We start from the raw sequence: 21,155 nt of genomic DNA, 5'->3' as shown, positions 1-21,155 counted from the left end.
TATAAAAACAATTAGGAGATCAATATTTGTGAAAAATACCCTGAGTTTCACAAAAGCTTAAAATTTTTTTTAAAAATCACTTTACAGCTTGGTCACTTTAAGACCACTAGTGCTATTCAAACACAAGATTTCCAAAGCAATGTCAACTTTAACTAAACCTACTAAAAGTGAAACTAAGATTATCAACATTTCATTAGTATTTGGGTAGGATATGAACGAGGATAGTTTCCCTGTCCTTACCTTTTTGAATGTATGTACTATATATTTGTTTTGCTTTTGAGTAAACATAATCTTAGAATTAACTGTTTTATAACAATTGTTCTCAAAGCTTTAACAGAGATTAAACAAATGAAGAGTGTCAATGCAGTAAGAAAAAAATTATCTCAAAAAACATTCAAGACACATAAAAGCAGAACTAGAATTACTTTCAGAGTTTGATTAAATAGCTAATTAACCACTGCAATCATTTCTATCATTGCAAATCATCTATAAAGGTAAAGTATTAGGTCCTACTTCTTTGTTAGACCATAATGGCTAGACAGATTTCTCCAAATTTGTATGCCATCTTTGGAACTTAAATCACAGGCAATGTGAGGTACACAATTTGGGAATACCTTGAGTAGCACCTTGAAAACATAAGTAATCAACCTAAAGCCACTGAAACAGGCCAACATGATCTACCACATAGGAATAACAATCTATGCCATCCCATAAAGAGAAAATGATATAAAATGAGATTGAAACCAAAAGGCACAAAAGTAAATTCTCAAAATGCAGATAACTTAGTAGGTTAAACCATGCTAACTACATTTTTAAAGCATGAAAAATAATTATCTCAAGCAGTGCTGAAAGGCAAGCCAATTCTATTACAAAAATACACAGCATTAAACAAAACATTATTATTATAAATCAGAAAATAATTAGAAAGACTTACATCAGCTGAATTAAACACATCTGGCAACAAAAAATTAAGAAGTGACCACAGCTCATGCAAATTGTTCTGAAGAGGTGTTCCAGTTAATAACAGTCGATTTGTAGTCTTGAATTCCCTCACTATTTCTGACAACTAAAAGAAAACAACCAAATTTATCATTAGAATATTCTGTATACTGAGCAAACTCTTAAATAAAGGCATAAATGATTTTCACATCTAAATATCAAATTACCTTAGATTTTTCATTTTTGATCCTATGGGCTTCATCTATAACTAAGTATCTCCAATTAAATTTTTTGAACACAGACTTCTCTTTAATAAGCATTTCATAAGATGTTACACATACATCCCACTCTCCTGGTAATAAAACATCTCTGACAAAAGCAGCCTGTGCAGCAAAAGAAAAAAAGTACATCATGCAGAAATAGACTATACATTAAATTTACTGAACACAAGTACTCTAATACATAAAAGGGGATGGGAATACTAAAAAGGGGTAGAGTAGCTATAAAGTATACAAGCATTTAGAACCAGCTTTCCTACTAACAAAGTAACTTCGTCAGTCATTTAAAAGTGTCAGAGCCATTAGTAAAAAAATATTGACAAAGTTAATCAGAGCAAAATTCAACAGACCAACTCTTAAAAATGTCTCCTTTCTATGATTCCACTAGGTCTTGAAATTCTCAGGAAACAGGTTTAGGCAAAAGAGAGTGGAGTTTTTAACATAAAGTAAGGAAGAGGACTGAAAGATAGTTTACGGCAAACATTTTCATTCCTGTCAGGATTTATAGATGTAAAGGGAGAAAAGAAATGTAGACTCATCACTGACAGCGAAATAAAGAGAAAACAAAGTATATAGTCATTCAATACAGTATTAATAAATTTCCAAATCTGAGCTCTAATATTTTAAAGAGTGTCATTATTTCCAGGTCTTCTTCCTAAAAAAGAGTGTCATTATTTCCAGGCCTTCTTCGTTGTCAATGAATCAACAGTTTAACTTATTTTGGCAGGTATAACAATTCATCAAAGTACTATTAAATTGACTCAATCCATCTTTAAAAACTACTATTCTATGACTACTACCACTATACACATTAATCTCTAAAAATCTGGCTCCTTAAATTCCCAACCATCTCACAAACTCAAAATCTATTTCAAAAACAAGAAAATACTTTTAGAATGAGCACAGCCTTTGATTTTATACAACCACTCCCCAAAGGGGATAAATAAGCTATATTCTTACAGCTTTCTACAGTCTCTTAACACCTTTTACCCAGTATGATTCTTGACCACCAATACATTCCATTTACAAATTACTCACATTTGTGAAAACCCCTTCTCTTTTATCTTTCCTCCTGCTAACCCCTACCCCAAGCCTGAATTCAAATTCTTTTAATATCAAAAATGTAATGAAATATAAGGAACTTACTCTTTGTTCTTTATCTCCTATTAAACAAACAGATCTAAGTGTTGGTACCCATCTCTTGAATTCACTCATCCAGTTGTGTAATGTAGACTTAGGAACCAAAACCATATGAGGACCAGGAATGTTTCTATAGTGTTTCATGTACCCAAGAAGGGAAATGGTTTGAAGAGTCTTTCCCAGGCCCTAAAAGATTTCAGAATAACCACAAAGGAATTAAAATAAAAACAGTATGCTATATTTATACACTTTTCAACATATATAGGGACGTTTCAAAGAAACACTACATGATTATAATAACTAACATACAAGAACTTAATACATATCAAAGTTCACAAGTGTTGTCATATAATCTTCATAAGACCATGAGCGAAGTACTATTATGTCCCCCATAAGGCCCAGAATGCTTAAGTGACTTTCCCAAAGTCACCTGGAAGAACTAGAATTAAAAAACATTTCCTCTGACTTCATCATACTTTCTCCAACCAATTAAGTGTTTTAGCATTACTGCAATTAAGAAAAACTTTTAAAAACATTCATTACATAACTAGTCAATAGTAAACAAGAGATAAAATGTTTTATGAGACAGAACTGTACAAGCTGCCACCTTGGAAAAAATTAACAATTACTGGTGATAAATATTCAATGACCCCACTTGTGTCTTATAAAAGTGGACAAAAATGTTTAAATCATTGTACTACAAATGTCAACCAAAAGCATCTTCCCCATGTACTTTTTTTATTTATTACACTTTCATTGATGATAATTCCTCACAACTGAAGTACAGATCTTACTTATGTGACTAAAACAAGCTACTTATGCCAACCAGGTCAAGAGAGAATTAGTTTGCTAACAGTTCTAAACTGTAATAACAAAACTTTGTTATATTATCTTTTATAAGTGTAATATATAAAACATATTAAATTATGAAATACAGCCTTTGAAAAAACTACAAAAAACATACCATTTCATCTGCAAGGATACCATTGATGCCATTCTCATACAAAGAAATAAGCCAATTTAATCCTCGGACCTGATAATCTCTCAGTTTACCCCATTTTACATCTACGAACAAAAGAAAAAACATAATGCACATTTTAAAGACAAGAAATACAACACAGTCCCCTTCATCTGACTTGGGCCTAAACGTGCCTACTGACTTTTCTTTCTTCACTATTCTCGCATAATGGGAATTCTGCAGGTCCAAGTCACTGCTGCTGTGGTCTGGAATAGAGTAGGAGCAGATGGACATGGAAGGCAACCACGTGTAAGAAACATGACTGGGCATCAGAGTACCCATCTCAATCACTCAGTTCCTGTGTTACCCATATACTGGTCCTAAAGACTCTTTGACCTCTTCTCTGTTTAATGTTATCACAAGTGTTTCTAACCAAGTGTTTTCACATCTTTCATGAAGACCAGATAGAGGCTCTCTGATGATTTTATTCTCCTCCTAGTAAAAAGGGGTAAAAAGGAAATTCCTTTGCCCTTCATAAGTCATTTTTCCAATAGATCTTACATAGAGAGACATCACCTCTTTCAAGGTATACTGCTTATTTTGCCCCCCAGAATAACTACCACGTACACACACCACAATCACCTGGTTTTTTAATATGAACATTCTGTACCCCATCTCCTTTTGAAAAACAATGCTTAATGATAAAAAGCTAACCAATGCTGGGAAAACTAATTACAATATAGAAATGTGAGAAAAAAAATAACCCAAACCGTCTAAATTTCCTTTCCTCCTCATGCTATACATCTCTTTCTGGCTTCTAGCTCCATAAATAAGTGAGAACTGGATACTCTGAAGCAAAAAAAAAAAAAAAAAAAGAAAAAAAGAAAGAAAGAAAGAAAGAAAAAATTGAAAGTATACAACCTTAAATGGATTGCTAAATTTCTAACCAGGTACCTGTCTGGCTGAAGTTCAATTTCCTAAGAGTTCAAGATTACAATAATTAAATAACAAATCCAAATATCATGTCCTATATTGACCTTTACTATTTATTTTTTCACACAACCACTATGATCATACAAACCAGTCATCAAGTGACAGGAGGAAGAGGTCAGGAAAGAAAATGCTAGGCTTCAGTAAAGACAAAGGGAAGTCTCTAAGTGACCAGACAATCAAGATGACAGACAGATAAAACTTAAAGCTGGTTAAATATGCTTTCTTTTGGAAAATCCTTAATAACAAATACATTTCATAAAAAAGTCAAAATACAGAAATATCGGGATGAGTAAGTAAATGTCTTCGTAAAGTGTTTTTTTGTTTTTGTTTTTTTTAATTAGTTTTCTTATCTGGGACAAATAGAAAGCAAAACCATTCCTAGTTTTACATACAGGCATACCTAATTGTAAGAGCTCGGTTCCAGACCATTGCAATAAAGCCAGTATTGCAATAAAACATGTTACATGGATTTTTCATTTTCCAGTGCATATAAAAGTTAGTTATGTTTACACTATACTATAGTCGTGTGCAATAGCAGTATGTCTAAAAAAACAATGCACATACCTTAATTAAAAAATACTTTATTTCTTAAAAATGCTCACGATCATCTGAGGCTTCTGGTGGAAGGTGTTCCTCAATGTTGATGACTGCTGATAGATCAGGGTGGTGGTTGCTGAGGGCTGTCACAATTTCTTAAAATAAGACAACAATGAAGTGTGCTGCTTCATTTCTCTGTAGCATGTGATGCTGTCTGACAGCATTTTATACCCACAACAGAACTTCTTTCAAAATTGGAATCAATTCTCTCAAACCCTACCACTGCTTCATCACCTAAGTTATTTAATATTCTAAACCCTTTGGTGTCATTTCAACAATGTTCACAGCATCTTCACCAACAGATTCCAACTCAAAAGTCCACTTTCTTTGCTCATCCATAAGAAACAACACTTCATCCGTTAGTTTTTTCACAAGATTGCAGTAGTTCAGTCACATCTTCAGTCTCCACTTCTAATTCTCATTCTCTTGCTATTTCCAACACATCTGCAATTACTTCCTTCATTGAAGTCTTGAACCTCTCAAATCATCCATGAGAGTTGCAACCAACTTCTTCCAAACTCCTGTTAATGTTGACATTTTGACTCCTTCCACGAATCACAAATGTTCTTTCATAATGGCATCTAGAATGGTGAATTCTTTCCAAAAGGTTTTCAATTTACTTTGCCCAGATCCATCAGAGGAATCACTATCTATGGCAGCAATAGCCTTACTTACAAAATGTATTTCTTAAATAATAAGACCTGAAAGTCAAAATTACTGCTTGATCTATGGTCTGCAGAACAGATGTTGTAATGACAGGCATGAAAACAAAAATCTGTTTGTACATCTCCATCAGTGCTCTTGGGTGACTAAGTGCATCATCAATGAGCAGTAATACTTGAAAGGAATTTTTTTCTGGGAAATAGGTCTCAAGATTGAGCTTAAAATAGTAAACATGCTGTATACAGATGTGCTATCATTCATGCTTTGTTGTTTCATTAACAGAACACAGGCAGAGTAGATTGAGCATAATTTTTATATGCCCTAGGATTTTCAGAATGATAAATGAGCACTGGCTCAACTTAAAAGTCACCAACTGCAGTAGCCCCTAACAAGAGAGTCAGCCTATCCTTTGAAGCTTTGAAGCCAGGCACTGACTTCTCCCCTCTAGCTATAAAAGTCCTAGATAGCATCTTCTTCCAACAGAAGGTTGTTTTGTCTACACTGAAGAACCGCTATTTAGCGTAACCACTTTCATCAATAATCTTAGCTAGATCTTCTGGATAACTTGCTGCAGTTTCTATATCACTTTCTGCTTCACCTTGTACTTTTACATTATAGAAATAGCTTCTTTCCTTAAACCTCATGAACCAATCTGTTAGCTTCAAACTTTTCTTTGCAGCTTCCTCACCTCTCTCAACCTTCCGAGTTGAAGAAGGTTAGGAGCTTGCTCTGGATTAGGCTTTGGCTTAAAGGAATGTTGTGGCTGGTTTAATCTTCTACCCAGACCACTAAACTAAAACTTTTTCCATATCAGCAATATGGCTGTTTTGCTTTCTTATCATTCATGTGTTCACTGGAGTAGCACTTTTAATTTCCTTCACATACTCTTCCTCTGTATTCACAACTTTGCTAACTGTTTGGCACAAAAGACATAGCTTTTGGCCCATCTCAGCTTTCAACATACCTTCCTCATTAAGCTTAATCATTTCTAGCTTTTGATTTAAAAGTGAGAGACATGTGACTCTTCCTTTCACTCAAACACTTAGATGCCATTGTAGGGTTATTAATTGGCCTAATTTCAATACTGTTGTGTCTCAGGGAATAGGGAGGCCCAAGGAGAGGGAACAGCCAGTTGGTGGAGCAGTCAGAACACACACAACATTTATCGATTAAGATAGCCATCTTAGATGGGCGTGGTTTGTGGCATCCGAAAACAATTAAAATAGTTAACATCAAAGACCTCAGATCAACATAACAGATACAATAATAAAAAGTTTGAAATATTGCAAGAATTACAAATATGTAAAAAATATGACAGAGACGGAAGTTAAGCACATGCTGTTGGGAAAATGGCATCAACAGACTTGCTTGATATAGGATTGCCACAAACCTTCAATTAGTTTAGGAAAAAAAAAAGCATTATATGTGAAGCACAGTAAAACAAGGTATGCCTATAACTTAGGGCAATAATAAATACAATGGCATTTTATACACCTTTGAAATACAGCACCACTATCATATAACATACTATGAGCTCCACCAAAAAAATCCTGAAGCTTATTTCATAACCAATAAATATGTAAAATTATTAAAAATTCCCTTTACAAATTATAGCTAAGACAAATCCAAAACATTAATCAAAGGATGTTTCAAAGGGGGAATTTTAAAAAACCAAGTAATTAAGTGTGCTTAACATACATGATGGAGAGTCTTCAAATCGAGTGCAAACATTGGTTGCTTTGGAGCTTTCTGTTAATAGTTCTTCATCCTCCTCTTGCTCCGTTCTACGGTGTCGGTAGCTGTCAAGTTGAAATAAAATCATGTGATCTGAATTCTGGCTTTAATTTTAACTATTAGCTACTATTTCAACATAATAGTCAAGTGGCTGACCAAGATTCCACAATATTTTTAACATACATCTAAATTAAGCCTAAAACATGAACAGTAGAACCTATTAATAAATTTAAATCCAAAATGTTTTACATGCTTATCTAAAACATACATAAAATTGTTATAAAAACAGAGTAATATCACAGATTAACCAGAACCTGATAAACTCAAATGTGATAGTCTAATTTCAAAGAAATAAGTAGTCAATCTCATATTTTACATTTCAAAGTTACCTTTTTAAGTATTTTTGCCAATGGAAAGAAAAAGTTAAGTTCTAGAAACTAATTTTTAAAACTATGACTCTGACCAAAAGCTGTGTAATAGGGACTTAAGAGTCTAAGCAGTGACTCAAGGACTCATCAGAATTATTCAAAAAGCTGTTTAAATACACATGTGCAGAATCTACATTCCAAGAGTCAGATACATCCTGTTAAAAATTGATTTTCTGAAGTTATAATACTGCCAGATTTCTTAATCTTTAAAGGGTTCAGGTGAGTAAAGCTACTTCTCTCCAATTCTGAAGCCAACTTCCTAACTTCATGCTTTCTTTCTTTTTTTTTTTTTAAAAAAAGATGACGGTAAGAGGATCTTAACCCTTGACTTGGTGGTGTCAGCACCACGCTCTCCCAAGTGAGCTAACTGGCCATCCCTATATAGGGATCTGAACCCATGGCCTTGGTGTTATCAGCACCACACTCTCCCAAGTGAGCTATGGGCCGGCCCCTCTAACTTTACACTTTCAACAAACATCTTCATCTAACTTAGAAAACAGCAGATAGGCCCTATTGAGATCTCTAAATCTAATTTACAGCTTAATTTCTACCAAAACTACATGCTTGGTGAAGAGGATAAGCAGCCTTCCAAGAAAGCAGCATTCCTCCAAAATTCAGGCCAAAGCGATAAATACTCAAGGGCCTTTGTGTTTGTTATAAATGGTTCTAATCAAAATGTCTTAGTGTATTATTTCTTGCACTTCTCTGCATTTTGCCCTTATGAAATTGGGTGCAAATATCTACCACCACCCCCAATTTACTCTCCATAAACAGGAGAGAACTTCAACATTGTTATTTTTATAAAATTGCCTTCACAATATATCATACAGATGGTTGATTATTATGGTTATGTTGACTATTATGGCTGGGATGTGCTTTACTGCTTAAAATTGAGGTATCATTGAATGTAACTGAATGATGGAAAAAAAATGTATGTTATGTCCTTATACTCAGGCACTATACTCCTTTTCCCCATTAACACTATTTAATAATAAGTAGATCAAGCTGAACAATTTATTACATATTTCCTACATAATATCTTTAATCTTATAGGATAATAAAATAGAATAACAGAATAGAAATGTGTCTTCTCATGACATCATACTAACTATACCATAACAATATCTATTACAGTAGTTGCCATTTCCAGTGCTTGATGTTGATGATATTTAAATAGCTACAAGCTTCTCAAGTCTGAAACAGTAAGTACAAAGTTATTATAAAGTTTCATAAATATTAAAATAGTGCTTTGGTTACTTACAATGGATAAGGAATAAGATATACTAAATGAGTGGGATATCCCAAATAAAATTAAGGTTATTAGGTGTATGATGATAATCCTTTTGAAATAAAGATCATACTTCCCTGTTTTAATAAACTGTGTAGTGAATTTAATATTGTGATAGCAGTATGTAATTCCTTCTTTTAGATAATCTTGTGTATTTTAATTACTGATCACATTTCAATTTTCACTGTGGAAATTACACATAGACATTCCAGGGAGCCGAGATTGCCTGAAATCTATTAATCATTACTAATTAATATCTTAGTTTTCCAACCAGCACAAAAACCTGATAAAGACTTATTCTTAACGAGCACCTAATGATGGCATACAACTTGACACTTCAATTTATATAAAGACAACTAAGTACGTAACAAAATTTTTTTTTTTTTTTTTTTTTGGTCCTTTTCGTGACCGGCACTCAGCCAGTGAGTGCACCGGCCAGTCCTATATAGGATCCGAACATGCGGCGGGAGCGTCGCAGCGCTCCCAGCGCCGCACTCTACCAAGTGCGCCACAGGCTCGGCCCCGTAACAAAAATTTTAAGCAAACTTCTGTGGCATAAATCATCACAATATTCCTCAGACTTCAGATAAAAGTAATACTCTCAGTGCATGTATGTGGCTTAAGAAACTAGAGCACACCAAAGTCAGATCCAAGTTTAAGCCTGGATAATTCTAACTCCTTTTATGTAATGTTAAACAGGCCACTTAACCTCTACATTTGTTTTCTCTCTAAACAATGGCAAAACATCTGAATTCCCTACTCAAATGGTTGTTGCAATCCATAAACTATATGCTATAAAAAAAATAGGCCATTATGGATACATTATGGATATATCTTATACATTTATGGCTACAACCTACCAAGCCAAATGGGGCCAAATAAATAACAGCATGAAATAATTTTATGCTTCTAATGAAGAATTCAAAAAATAAGTCTGGTTCAACTATGAAGTAGAAATTATTACTCACTCGCCAACTGACAGCAAGTTCTGTTTCTCATCCTTTTTTATTCGTGGACGCCCTGGTTTCATCTTCAAAGGTGACGTTGGAGTCTTCTGAGCAGCAGGCTGAATGAAATGTGCAAACAGCTCTGTCTGCTTTAATAAATACTCAAATCTATTTGCTCGGTCAGTTTGCTGGAAAAAAATTTAAGGCACATTTTATCAGACTATTAATAAAACTTCAGAAATAAAGACTCAACATTCCTTCATACAATGAACTCAGCAGTAAAAAGGTACAAACTATCAATAGCTGCAACAACACAGATGAGTCTCAAAAGCACTATACCAAATGAAAGAAGCCAAACACAAAAGACTACATACCATATGTTTCTCCTTATATGAAAATGCTAACCAGTGATAGAAAGCGGATCAGAAGTGGCAAGGGGGTAGAGGCAAGAAATGACTGCAAAGAGGCAGAAGCAAAGTTTTGGAGATGATGAAACAACAACATGATTGTGGTGGTGTTTAAATGACTGCATATACTTGCCAAAACTCATTATATTGCAAATTTATTTTATGTAAATTATACTTCGATGCAGCTGACAAAAAAAGCTTTTTTAAAACACTTGAAGACATTGTGCAATACAAATGAATTTATTCAGAAATAGGGAAAAATGCATTGCTCATTCACGAGTTAGGCTGTGCCAAATTTTAAAAAGGTATCAAGCTTGAAAAACATTTATTAAGTTCATGAAATATTCATTAACCCAATGCAATTCTTAGTACTATTCCTTCCTTTTATATCTGCCATCTGGCTCTTGAATGTTTCCTATTATCACACCAAGAGAAAGGAAGAGTTTATGTGAACAACAACAAAAAATTAGGATCCTTGAAAGTAAGTTTTCATAGAAGTAAATAATGAAATCTAAAGCCTTTTGGCAACAGACTTTTCAAAGACACAATGATAGTTTGGTTAAAACAAGGAGAAACAAGACAAAAAAAACTCAATAAACAAAGAAACCAATTACGCAACATTTCTGCCTATAAATGTTTAAAATGTCAGTTTTAGAATGAATTACAAAAAGACACTCTACCTAGCAAAACCAACACCAGTGGTATCCAAACACCATGTTTCAAAAGCTATATACTTTTTAAAGGAAAACAACCATTTTTAAAATTAACTCCACTGTAAAAACTGAAGCTCAATTTGCTTTGAGGAAGGCACATGGTGACAGTGTTTCATTGGGTCACAAATGACAACCACAGAAGCAGCCCAATCTGCACAATAACAACAGGCTGTCATCATGCTTCTCCCTGGTAATGCCCTACAGATGACACGCCTCAACTGTTTATGTTTTCCAAGATTCCAAACTAATTTAAAGTACTGAACTGAGATACATATGTGTGTACATATCTTGCACAATTACATTTAAAAATTTAAACATAATAAAAAAGCCACGAACATGCAACTGAAAGATGTTATGTCTGAAAAACACTACTCAATTATTGTAATTATGCTTGGAATCAAGATTAAAACCAGGGAGGTCAGACATTAGACATTCCAGGTAAAAGCTATTCCACAGTATTCAAAATTTCAAATCAACATCGTTGTTTTTATTATTACTATTTTTAGGGGGACAAACAGGCAAATATCTTATTGTTTGAGGGAATGAGGTTAAAATGAAAATGACTTAAAGTCTTAAAAGGCTAAAGAAAAGTGGTAAAAGGAGAAAAACTAACAGATCCTAAAAAGCAAAACAATACAGTGAGATCAGAAACCTCAAAGAAATCAATCATAAAACCAAATGGAGATTAAAGTTAAGAGCCATGGGCTAGCCTATTTCTCTGAAGCAGGAAGAAATAACATCAAAGAGTAGAGGCTACACATATTGGGATTTTTTTAAAGTTCATGGAAGGATTCATATTATCTCGATTCTATTTTTCTATAAACTTTTTGAAGTGCCCTCATGTGTTTGGAATTAGTGAGAAAATAAGCTGAAGACAGGCCTGCAATTCTTTGTGGAGGAAGACTGAAAATGAAGGTGTGGCAGAAATGGAGTAGAAAGACTGATTGGAGAGGTCAAGTTTTAGACTGACTAAAAGTGATTATTGAACAATAAATTCTGCAAGCCCAAGAGAGTAAAAACCCTAAATTTTTTCTGGCACCAACCAGCACTATTATTTAGTTTTCTGAAGTAGTTCTCAGCATCCTGGGTTCAAGAATGAAAAGTGGATAGCAAGATTTACCTATGATTAGAAAATAGCAGATGACGGGCCAACCCTGTGACTCACTCCGGAGAGTGCAGCACTGGAAGTGCAGCGGCACTGGGAGCGCAGAGGCCGCGGGTTCGGATCCTATATTGGGATGGCTGGTGCGCTCACTGGCTGAGCGCAGTTGCGGACGACACCAAGCCAAGGGTTATGATCCCCTTACCGGTCACAAAAAAAGAAAAAAAAGAAAATAGCAGATGACAAGGAAGTCTACTTAGAAAAAACTGTTCAAGTAAGATCATGATGTCAAAAAAGGAAATGAAGCTGGGAGACTGAAAAACTTGGGAAAATGAGAAGAGCCCTATCAAGACTACTATGAAGATGAAAAGCATTGCAAAGAACCACTGATACCTCCATTATATAGTCAGATTTGTTACTCTGCAAAAATGTGATGAAATTTGAAAGAGGCCAGATCGTAAGAAAGGAAGCAAATAAAGAAGCCCACAAAATAAATGCAATAATAGAGGAATACTGAAGTAGGGTGATGGGGGAAGGATAACTGAAGTATTTACAAGGGTAAACTTGCAAAACTATTAAAAATATGAGGTCCTGCATGGACATCTTGGGTATATATTAATAGGAACTTTCATTCATTGAGATAATACTAAGTGAGTGTGTGAAATAAAGATTATGAATTCATTTATTCGATATTTCCAAGAAAGAGGTGCAAATGGGATTTTAAAATAAATGCCCAAAAAGCAAATGAAATTCTGACCAGAGGCATATGGGCTACAGATAAATATTTGGAAGTACTCTGTTTAAATAAGGCAAGTGAAAACCAATGATCAGAATCAAATTGTCCAGGAAGAAGTGTTCAGAATTTAACAAAGAACAAAGGAATAATCAAGTAAATGATATCATCAAGAGAAAAAAAGTGTCTAAAGGCAAGTAAAGATTTTTGAGGGATGGTCAGCAATGTCAAACACAAGTTAGCTCAAAGACCATGAAACTAAATTTAAGCCACAGAATTAGCAATTATATGCACTAGTGTAGTGTTAAGTGTCAAAATCTTTTAGGGCCAGCCAGTGGCTCACTTGGGAGAGTATGGTGCTGATAACACCAAGGCCACGGGTTCTGATCCCTACATAGGGATGGCCAGTTAGCTCACTTGGGAGAGCGCGGTGCTGACAACACCAAGTCAAGGGTTAAGATACTCTTACCAGTCATCTTTTGGGGGAGAAAAAAAATCTATCTTTTAAAGGATTAGAGCAGTATTCACTTCAAAAGTAGAGCTGTAAATACATTTCTTCTTTAAATAAGTTTGACAGCAAAAAAGGATACAAGACAGTTACAAAGATACATAATAAAATATGCAACAGAAATATCACATCTACAAGTTCTGGTCAAGATGGTGGAATAGACAGTCCTCAGCCGTCACTCTCTCCCACAAATCAACCAATTTGCAACTATAAAAATGTAACATCAGCCAAGCTGGGGCTGCTGGAGCTCAGGGGAAGAGGAGGAGAGACCTATGGAGTTCGTGAAGGTGGGAGAAACCACAATGAGAATGAAAAACTGCTCTGAGGGCTTCAGGCCACGGTCGCTTTAAGGCTGGAGCTGATGAGCTCATGGAGCAGGAGCCGGCAGAAGCCACAGCTGTGCCCTTCAGATGGAGTTGCCTGGAGGCGGCAGGAGAGAAGAGGGTCTTGGTGGGCCTCAGGACAAGACCACTAATAGGGTTCCCATGGACCCACACAGGAGGGAGGAGCCAGAACAGCTGAAAAAGGAGAGCCATTCAGAGGCTGGTGAGTCACCGCAAGGGACCTGCACAGAGCCAGTCCCACAGGAAGTGTTTGGAGCACCAGCGGTGGGGGAGACAGGCCCACCAGGAGAACATCAGGACACAGTAAGGACAGCTGACCCACCACCTAATCAGCACAGGACCACTCAGAGGAGACTGGTCAGGAATGCAGAATTGCATGGGGTGCAGTTTGATGAAAAGACTCAGGCCCAGATCAGAGTTTCTACACAACCCAGATCCACCGGGTCTCTGGAGAGCTGGAAGTACCTATAAGGTCAACCATTAAACCATTTGAGCTGCACAAAAAGCCTTCCCTAGGGAAACAGCAGCAAAGCAGCTATTTAGCTAAACCACACAGCTCAAGCACTGGTTCCCACAGGAAGTTCCCCTGTTTTAGAAGTAAGCAAAGAACAAATTAGTTCCGGCCCAGGCACACCACCAGAGCCTTGGGGCCTGCATGGGAAACGGAGGTTTGGAGCTGGGGACTGGACCCCCCTCCCACAACCAGGCACAACATGCCAGCACCTCGGGGCCCGCCTGGGGACCCGAGGCATGGACCCGAAGACCAGACACACCCCACAACTAGGCACACCGCCAGCACTAAGGAGCATGCCAAAACATCACCTCCATGTGGGTGGCCCACCACAGCCACCACAATAACCACGGCTGCTGCGAAAGTGGCTAGACGCCACAACCACCATGCAGATGGTCCACTAACCACTGTAGTGCATTGACACAAGGAGAGTCACCAGCTGAGATAAAGAAGAGGATGTCTCTCTCCACAAAGCCCATTTCAGAGTGACAGAAGAAGGATCTGCTCTATGATAATATTGAGGGACCTGATCACACCTTTCAGCACTGGGCAGATCATCTAGGCAACAAATCAACAGAGTAACCATTATTCTTTTATCTACGGTAATTAGAGGAGGGAGAGATTGGACAAGGGGCATAAAGAATAATTACGATGTGTAACAATATATATGCTAGTAATAATGATTTGATCAACATATCTCAATGCTGAACCCCCAAAATATGTATAATCAATTTTGATTTAAAAAAATTGAAAAAAAATTAAAAAATAAAATAAATCACATCTAAAAATGCATAATTTATCATTTACATGTTGTGTTGTCATATGTATTATGCACATTGTATGTTTACATATACATATGTGTCTACATAAAATATGTAACTCAATTTTAGGATTTTGAAGCTATTTAAGAGATTCAAAAATATTTACTGATTTTGAAAAGAAAAGTCAAAGAACAAAGAAAAAGTACACTTCAAAAAATATTAAAGTCTACTATATGCCAGATATTGTTCTGGGTGCTGAAGACAGTAAGATTAAGACACTGTTCTTACCCTTAAGGAGCATAATGTGTAGTGGTGTTCTTATTTAATTAAATATTGCTATTTTAACTTTTTAAGATTTCAATGCAATTAAATGAGTTTAATCCATATAAAGCACTCAGAACAGGGCCTGATACACAGTAAGCACTCACTATTAGCCATTATTACTAGTATTAACAATGAATTTAAATCTCAAGTTCTTCGTAGGTACTGGTTAAGTCAAGTCACGGTTAGAAAAAGTTTCTTAGAAGATATAGGATGTGAGCTGGGTCTTTAAGGAGTCAAGTATCTCATGTTCTCTTTTTTAGAGATCCCAACCATAATATAAGAATGCTGTGGGCAAGGAGCCTATTCTTTGTAACCAATAGAGTACAATTCTAGACAGATGCAGAGTAAATATATAATGAATAACTACTTCTCAGGTCTTCACCTTATTTGTGATGCTCAAATCTTAAAGGTACTGTTAATAGAATTAGATAATTACATCATATTATGTAAATTTATCCCATGTTACACATATTTCAGTTGGAATCTGTGCCCTAATTATAAAAATTAAACATGTATGTTTAGTTCACTTAATCACCTTATAAAACGTTTTCATTATAGACTCTATTCATAAGCCTAGAACATACCATTTTTTCCTCATAGGTAGGATCTGGTTCTTGAATTTCCTTTTGCTTTCCAGGTGATGCGTCATCAAATACTTCCTGGTAGGAAAAAAAAAATCATGAAATTGTTCTTCAAGAATAGTCAACACACCATTATAGACCAATTTCTGCCCTAAACACATTCTAATTAATATAGTCCTGCCCCAAACTTCCTAGATACTTAAATGGCTGTCATCTAACCTGATAGGAAACCTGATAAGATAAAACTAAATATTATGGGGATAACGCCCTACTTAACCCATATATGTAAATGCTATGGCTATTGTTAAGATTAAAACACAAGATTATCTACATCATCCTAAAACAAAATTACTTTCAATACAAGTCATATGGGCAAATCTGTTTTCTCTTTTTTCTGATAAAAATCATAAAACCATATGATATGGCATGAAATGTGGAAAAAAGTTCCCTTTTTATTATAAAATTGCAGTATCTACTGTGCTACCATACAAATGTACACACAGAAAGCAGCATTAGCCACTCTGATTTCCACTTTCTGGAATATTACAAAAACTTTATCAAGCAGCCTATATTTAATACTCTTAACTACAGCCTGCTTCCTAAATTGGTAATAAAAATGCTATTCTTGTAAATGTATTCATTCTGTCATTCAAATGCCACAAACAACCAAAATCAACAACCTCTACACTGCAGAGTTCCACTCATCCATTTAAAACACTAACATAAGAATAGTTTGGGGCCGGCCCATGGCTCACTCGGGAGAGTGTGGTGCTGATAACACCAAGGCCCGGGGTTCGGATCCCATATAGGGATGGCCAGTTAGCTCAATGGGTGAGCATGGTGCTGACAACACCAAGTCAAGGGTTAGGATCCCCTTACCAGTCATCTCTTAAAAAAAAAAAAAAAATAGTTTGTAAAAGTATATAATAACACTCATTAATGCTTGGCAGTACATACTATAACAGTTACTTGTGATTAAAAAGTTGAGGGGGAGGGGAGCTGGTACAGTACTAGAATAAGGGGTCAAATGACCTAAATTCAAGTCTAACTTCATTGCTAAGACTCTTTAAGGCACCTGTGTAGCCTTATGCTCATCATGAATCTCTGGTCTCCACATTTAAACATGACAAAGCCATCTACCTATTTCAGTTCACAAAATTCCTGCTGAAATACCATGAGAGGTCAAAATAAAACATGCTTTCTAACAGTAGTAATTGTTTCTTCCATAGTTAAAAAAGAATTGGACTCCAGGCCTCTTGAGGTGACATAATTATTAGCATGTAGTGTCCCTGTCTATCAGTCTAGTCAATAGTGAGAGATAAGGATGAAGGAAGACAAGCTCCACATTGCCAAAAATATAACAGTAACAAAAAAATGAGATTGCTCTCTTGATCTATCCATACCAAGCAAAAAGAAAAAAAATTAACTGAATACACAGGAAGGCTAGCTAATATTTCTGAGAAAATCAGCTTTGTCAGAAAAAATTCATGAATGTAGGATTTATTTTCTGATTTTGGAAAAACCCACCTTAAATTCTACTTTCAAACAAGAAAAGGGCATTTAAAAATCGTTTTTTCCAAATTAAGGATGTGAGATATATATCATGCATGTGTGCTCAAACCTGGTTTTTATCAATCTCAGTGACTCTGAATTCATCAAAAAAAGAAAGAAAGAAAACAGACTGAGGGTACCTTTATTTTAAAAGACAAAAACACACACACTATAATATGAAGAGAAAAAAATCAAAACGAGTGATAATATGAACTGAGAGATAAAATTACTAATATTCCTATATTGAGAAGGTAAAAATCACTAAGTCAGTCTTCAATAAACGAAATTGCCAAACAACTCTTTTGTAAGAACATGACCCGGCAAGATGTGTGGGAAAATGCTAACTTTTGGGGCCAGACCTGAGTTCTTTTACAAGCTCTATTTACCAGAAGATTCAATTTTCTCATCTGGCAAATGAAAATAATACCACTGATATTCATCTAGTAGTTATTATCACAACGATATTTTATTTAACTTGAATTCAATTTTAATTTAAAAATAGCAATGCAGATCCAAAATATTTGATTTTAGACTTTAAATTACTCGGCTTTCTGATGTTTAAATGAGACCTACAGTGAGACATTTATTATCATTCCAAAGTTTGCATAGCAGATCCTTTTGAGAAAATGAAAAAAGCTAGGAACATCTCTTTGTATAGAAATGCGCATTTACACAAAATTTCAGTGTCACAGGTTTCCAAACCCCCCGATAGCCATGGAGCAGGAATGCAAGTTCAACAGCCTTGGTAATCCAAAAACCATTTGAAATCTTAAAGAGGAAAAAGGCAACATTGAATACATTTTAATTTGAAACAATTCTCAATCACTAAAAACTAGAGACTATCATAGTTCCTAGTCCAGTAAAATCTACCCTCAGAAATAAAAATTCTTTCAAAGGTTAGTAACATAACGCTACTTCACCCTAGCTGACCAAATAAAACTACTGCGCCAGATGCCTCAATGGTAATTCTCCATCAAGGCTAATCTTTAGAGCAGTATTACTTTCCATTCCGTCTAAGACTAGAAAAATCTCAGAAATCTTCAGGCTGCGACGACTATAAAATATCTCACAACAGGTCGAAGGCCAAGAATAAATACCGGAAGGAGCAATCACTCTGTTCCCAGACATCACAAAGCCTGGGAGCATACCCAAGAGACCCGTCTGGCAGCTCCCCCATCTTTCCACCCCCTCAGTACGGTCACATTCCCTGACCAACCCAAGCCCAGAAGGCTCGGCAGCGAGCGGTACCAGTATTTTTTTTAAAAAGGCCAAGACCTAGCAAGAGGAAATGCGCTGGATAGAAAGCCAACCGATCGCCCCTGATTATCTAATTCATTCATCTACCCACCCACCCCCACTCCCCCAAATTAGAAGGAGATCCAAGACAGCTGCTGCTGCCTTGGTCGCTTTCCTCCCTGTGGAACAGTGCCTGGGAAGGGCCTCCTCCTTTCCCTTCACAGAAACAGCTGAGCCCCGCTTATCCCCGCTGCGCACTCGGCAATCCAGCTCTCGCCATTGTTTCTGCCCAGAACAGATACCGCCCCCGCAAGGACCAAGGTGAAGAAAAGAGCGCCCAAGCTCTCGGATGCACTGTTTTTAAGTATCTCCCCCATCCTGCCCGTCTATCCCACTCCTAAGGGGCATCTCCCTCATCCTTCCCCAAAGTTTGGTGGAAACTAAAACCTAGATTCAGAAATAGGAGAGGGGCTTATGGGAGCCGGGGGGGGGGTGGGGGGGATACATAAGTACCTCTCAGCCGCAGTAACCAAAACTATCTGTTTAATAAAAGCGTTGGAAAGATTCGCTAAAAAGGCAATTTAAATGTGAACTGCCAGAAACCCATTTGGGTCGGCTTGGGTGGGTTAACCACAAGGGCGCAGGGGTGGAGCATCATTTCAGACCCAAAGGGCCTGAAGCCGAGTTTGGTGCAGAGGGGTTAAGTACGGCTCTGCGTCTCGTCACTAAAATCAAGGCGAGGGAACCATCTCCTCCTTCCCGCTGCGCCCTCTCCCCACGCCACAAGCCGCCCTCACCTCCATCTCGGCGTCCGCGGGACCGGCGCTGGCCGCAGAGGGAGCCGCCTGAGCCGCGACGCCCTCGGGGCCGCCTTTGTTGCTCCCGCCGCTGGCGGCCGAGGCTGCGGGCTTGGAAGGCGCGCTCTCGGGAGGCGGGGGTGGCGGAGGCTCGGCCGCGGACGACATGATGTCCCGTCTGCGTCACCCAGAGGCCGGGCCGGCAGGGATGCAGCAGGAGGCCTAGGCCTGGGTGGCTACGTTGCAATGAGCTGATGGAGGAGCGAAAGACCCACCCGAATGCTCCCCCGCGCCGCGGCTCCGCGACGGGCCTGAGGCGGGCCCAGCAGCCACCCGCCCGTAGTCGTCCTCTTCCGCGGGCCCGGGTTCTACCGGCGCTTACCTCACGGCGGGAATCGTGTCGACGAAGGTGGGCGGGGCCAGCCGGGTCACTGAGGTCAGGGAAGGCGGGCTGATTTAGAGGAGGGCGGAGGGTTGGGGGAAGGGGAAAAGAAAGCGAAAGAGAGACGGCAGCGCAGAACTTGCTACGCCTCCTCCTCTTCTTCCTCAGCCAGATATCATCTATCTCTCCAGCATCCAGGACAATTACCTACGCCACCGACCTTCAACTCTCGCGAGATGGAGAGTTGGTTCACTGGTTGGGTCCCCAGTTCGCATGCGCATTCTCCCCTTCTCGCCCTTAGCCACTCCTCCTTCGGATCGCTAGCGAGCGCTTGAGCGACGAGTGGGCGGGGCCTCGAAGGAGAGCTCGGAGACGTAGGTTTGTGCGTCGACTCCTTGGCACCACGTGAGCGCAGTCGCACACACGTTTTTAACGACTCACTGTCCTCGCCGCTTTTTCTGGGCTTAGCTGAGATCGGAGGCGCTTCCTGAAACCTTGTCTAGGTCTTGAGCTGCCTACTTAAACTTGGAGGCCTATGCTGCCCTTAATACTTTTGCCGGGTCCGCCTAGAGGCGTGACGCCAGGGGCTTGATGACGTTATGGTTACCCCAAGTGATGTCCCACTGTCTTTTGTTATCCGAGAAAAAAAAGTCCATTAGTGTGATTTTTTTTTTTTTTTTTAGTTTTTGTATGTTAGCTACCTCAGTCATTTCTAGATACCCTCTATTTCCCATAGCTACAGAGATATTTCTCCTGAATTTATATGCTAAGAGCAATTAAGTGAGAAATATGAATAATCAATAGATAAGAAGACAGGCGGTGAGCTGTATCTTTTCCTCCTGGAGCATCAAACAAAATAAAAATGTACATTCTTGATGGAGTTTGGATGTTTTGTCCCCTCCAAAACTCATATGCAAATTTGATCCCCAAAGTGGCAGTGTTGGAAGCTGATTGAGTCATGGGGGCAGATCCCTCCTGAATGGATTAATTCTTGCTCTGGGAGGGGGGAGTAATGAGTGAGTTCTTGCTCTATTAGTTCCCGCCAAAGCTCATTGCTTAAAAAGATCCTGGCACCTCTCTCTTGCTTCTTCTCGCCATGTGAGCCATGTGATCTGCTTGTACCCGCTGGCTGCCTGCCACTTTCCGCCATGAGTAGAAGCAGCCTGAGGCCTGTGCCAGACGCAGCTGTCCCAGAATCATAAGCCAAATAAACCTCATTTCTTTATAAATTACCTAGTTT

At 37.8% G+C, this 21,155-nt stretch overlaps 1 protein-coding gene across 1 annotated transcript in view; it reads right to left on the bottom strand.

Moving 5' to 3' along the window:
- The window catches only part of SMARCA5 (SWI/SNF related, matrix associated, actin dependent regulator of chromatin, subfamily a, member 5), a 44,605-nt gene extending 24,616 nt beyond the window's left edge, over positions 1-19,989 (bottom strand). Inside the window, exons 1-8 of the mRNA XM_063107946.1 lie at positions 19,534-19,989; positions 15,953-16,027; positions 9,987-10,153; positions 7,267-7,367; positions 3,322-3,422; positions 2,364-2,543; positions 1,167-1,322; positions 935-1,066 (exon numbers count right to left, since the gene is read on the bottom strand). Coding sequence (XP_062964016.1) covers positions 935-1,066; positions 1,167-1,322; positions 2,364-2,543; positions 3,322-3,422; positions 7,267-7,367; positions 9,987-10,153; positions 15,953-16,027; positions 19,534-19,701 — 1,080 coding nt within the window. The 5' untranslated portion in view covers positions 19,702-19,989. The remainder of the gene's footprint in view (positions 1-934; positions 1,067-1,166; positions 1,323-2,363; positions 2,544-3,321; positions 3,423-7,266; positions 7,368-9,986; positions 10,154-15,952; positions 16,028-19,533) is intronic.
- Positions 19,990-21,155: the final 1,166 nt, after the last annotated feature.

This window comes from Cynocephalus volans, chromosome 9, assembly GCF_027409185.1.
Source record: "Cynocephalus volans isolate mCynVol1 chromosome 9, mCynVol1.pri, whole genome shotgun sequence".
Classification (NCBI taxonomy): domain Eukaryota; kingdom Metazoa; phylum Chordata; class Mammalia; order Dermoptera; family Cynocephalidae; genus Cynocephalus; species Cynocephalus volans.
The sequence above is the reverse complement of the archived record's forward strand: the minus strand, read 5'-3'. Positions and strand labels throughout refer to the sequence as shown.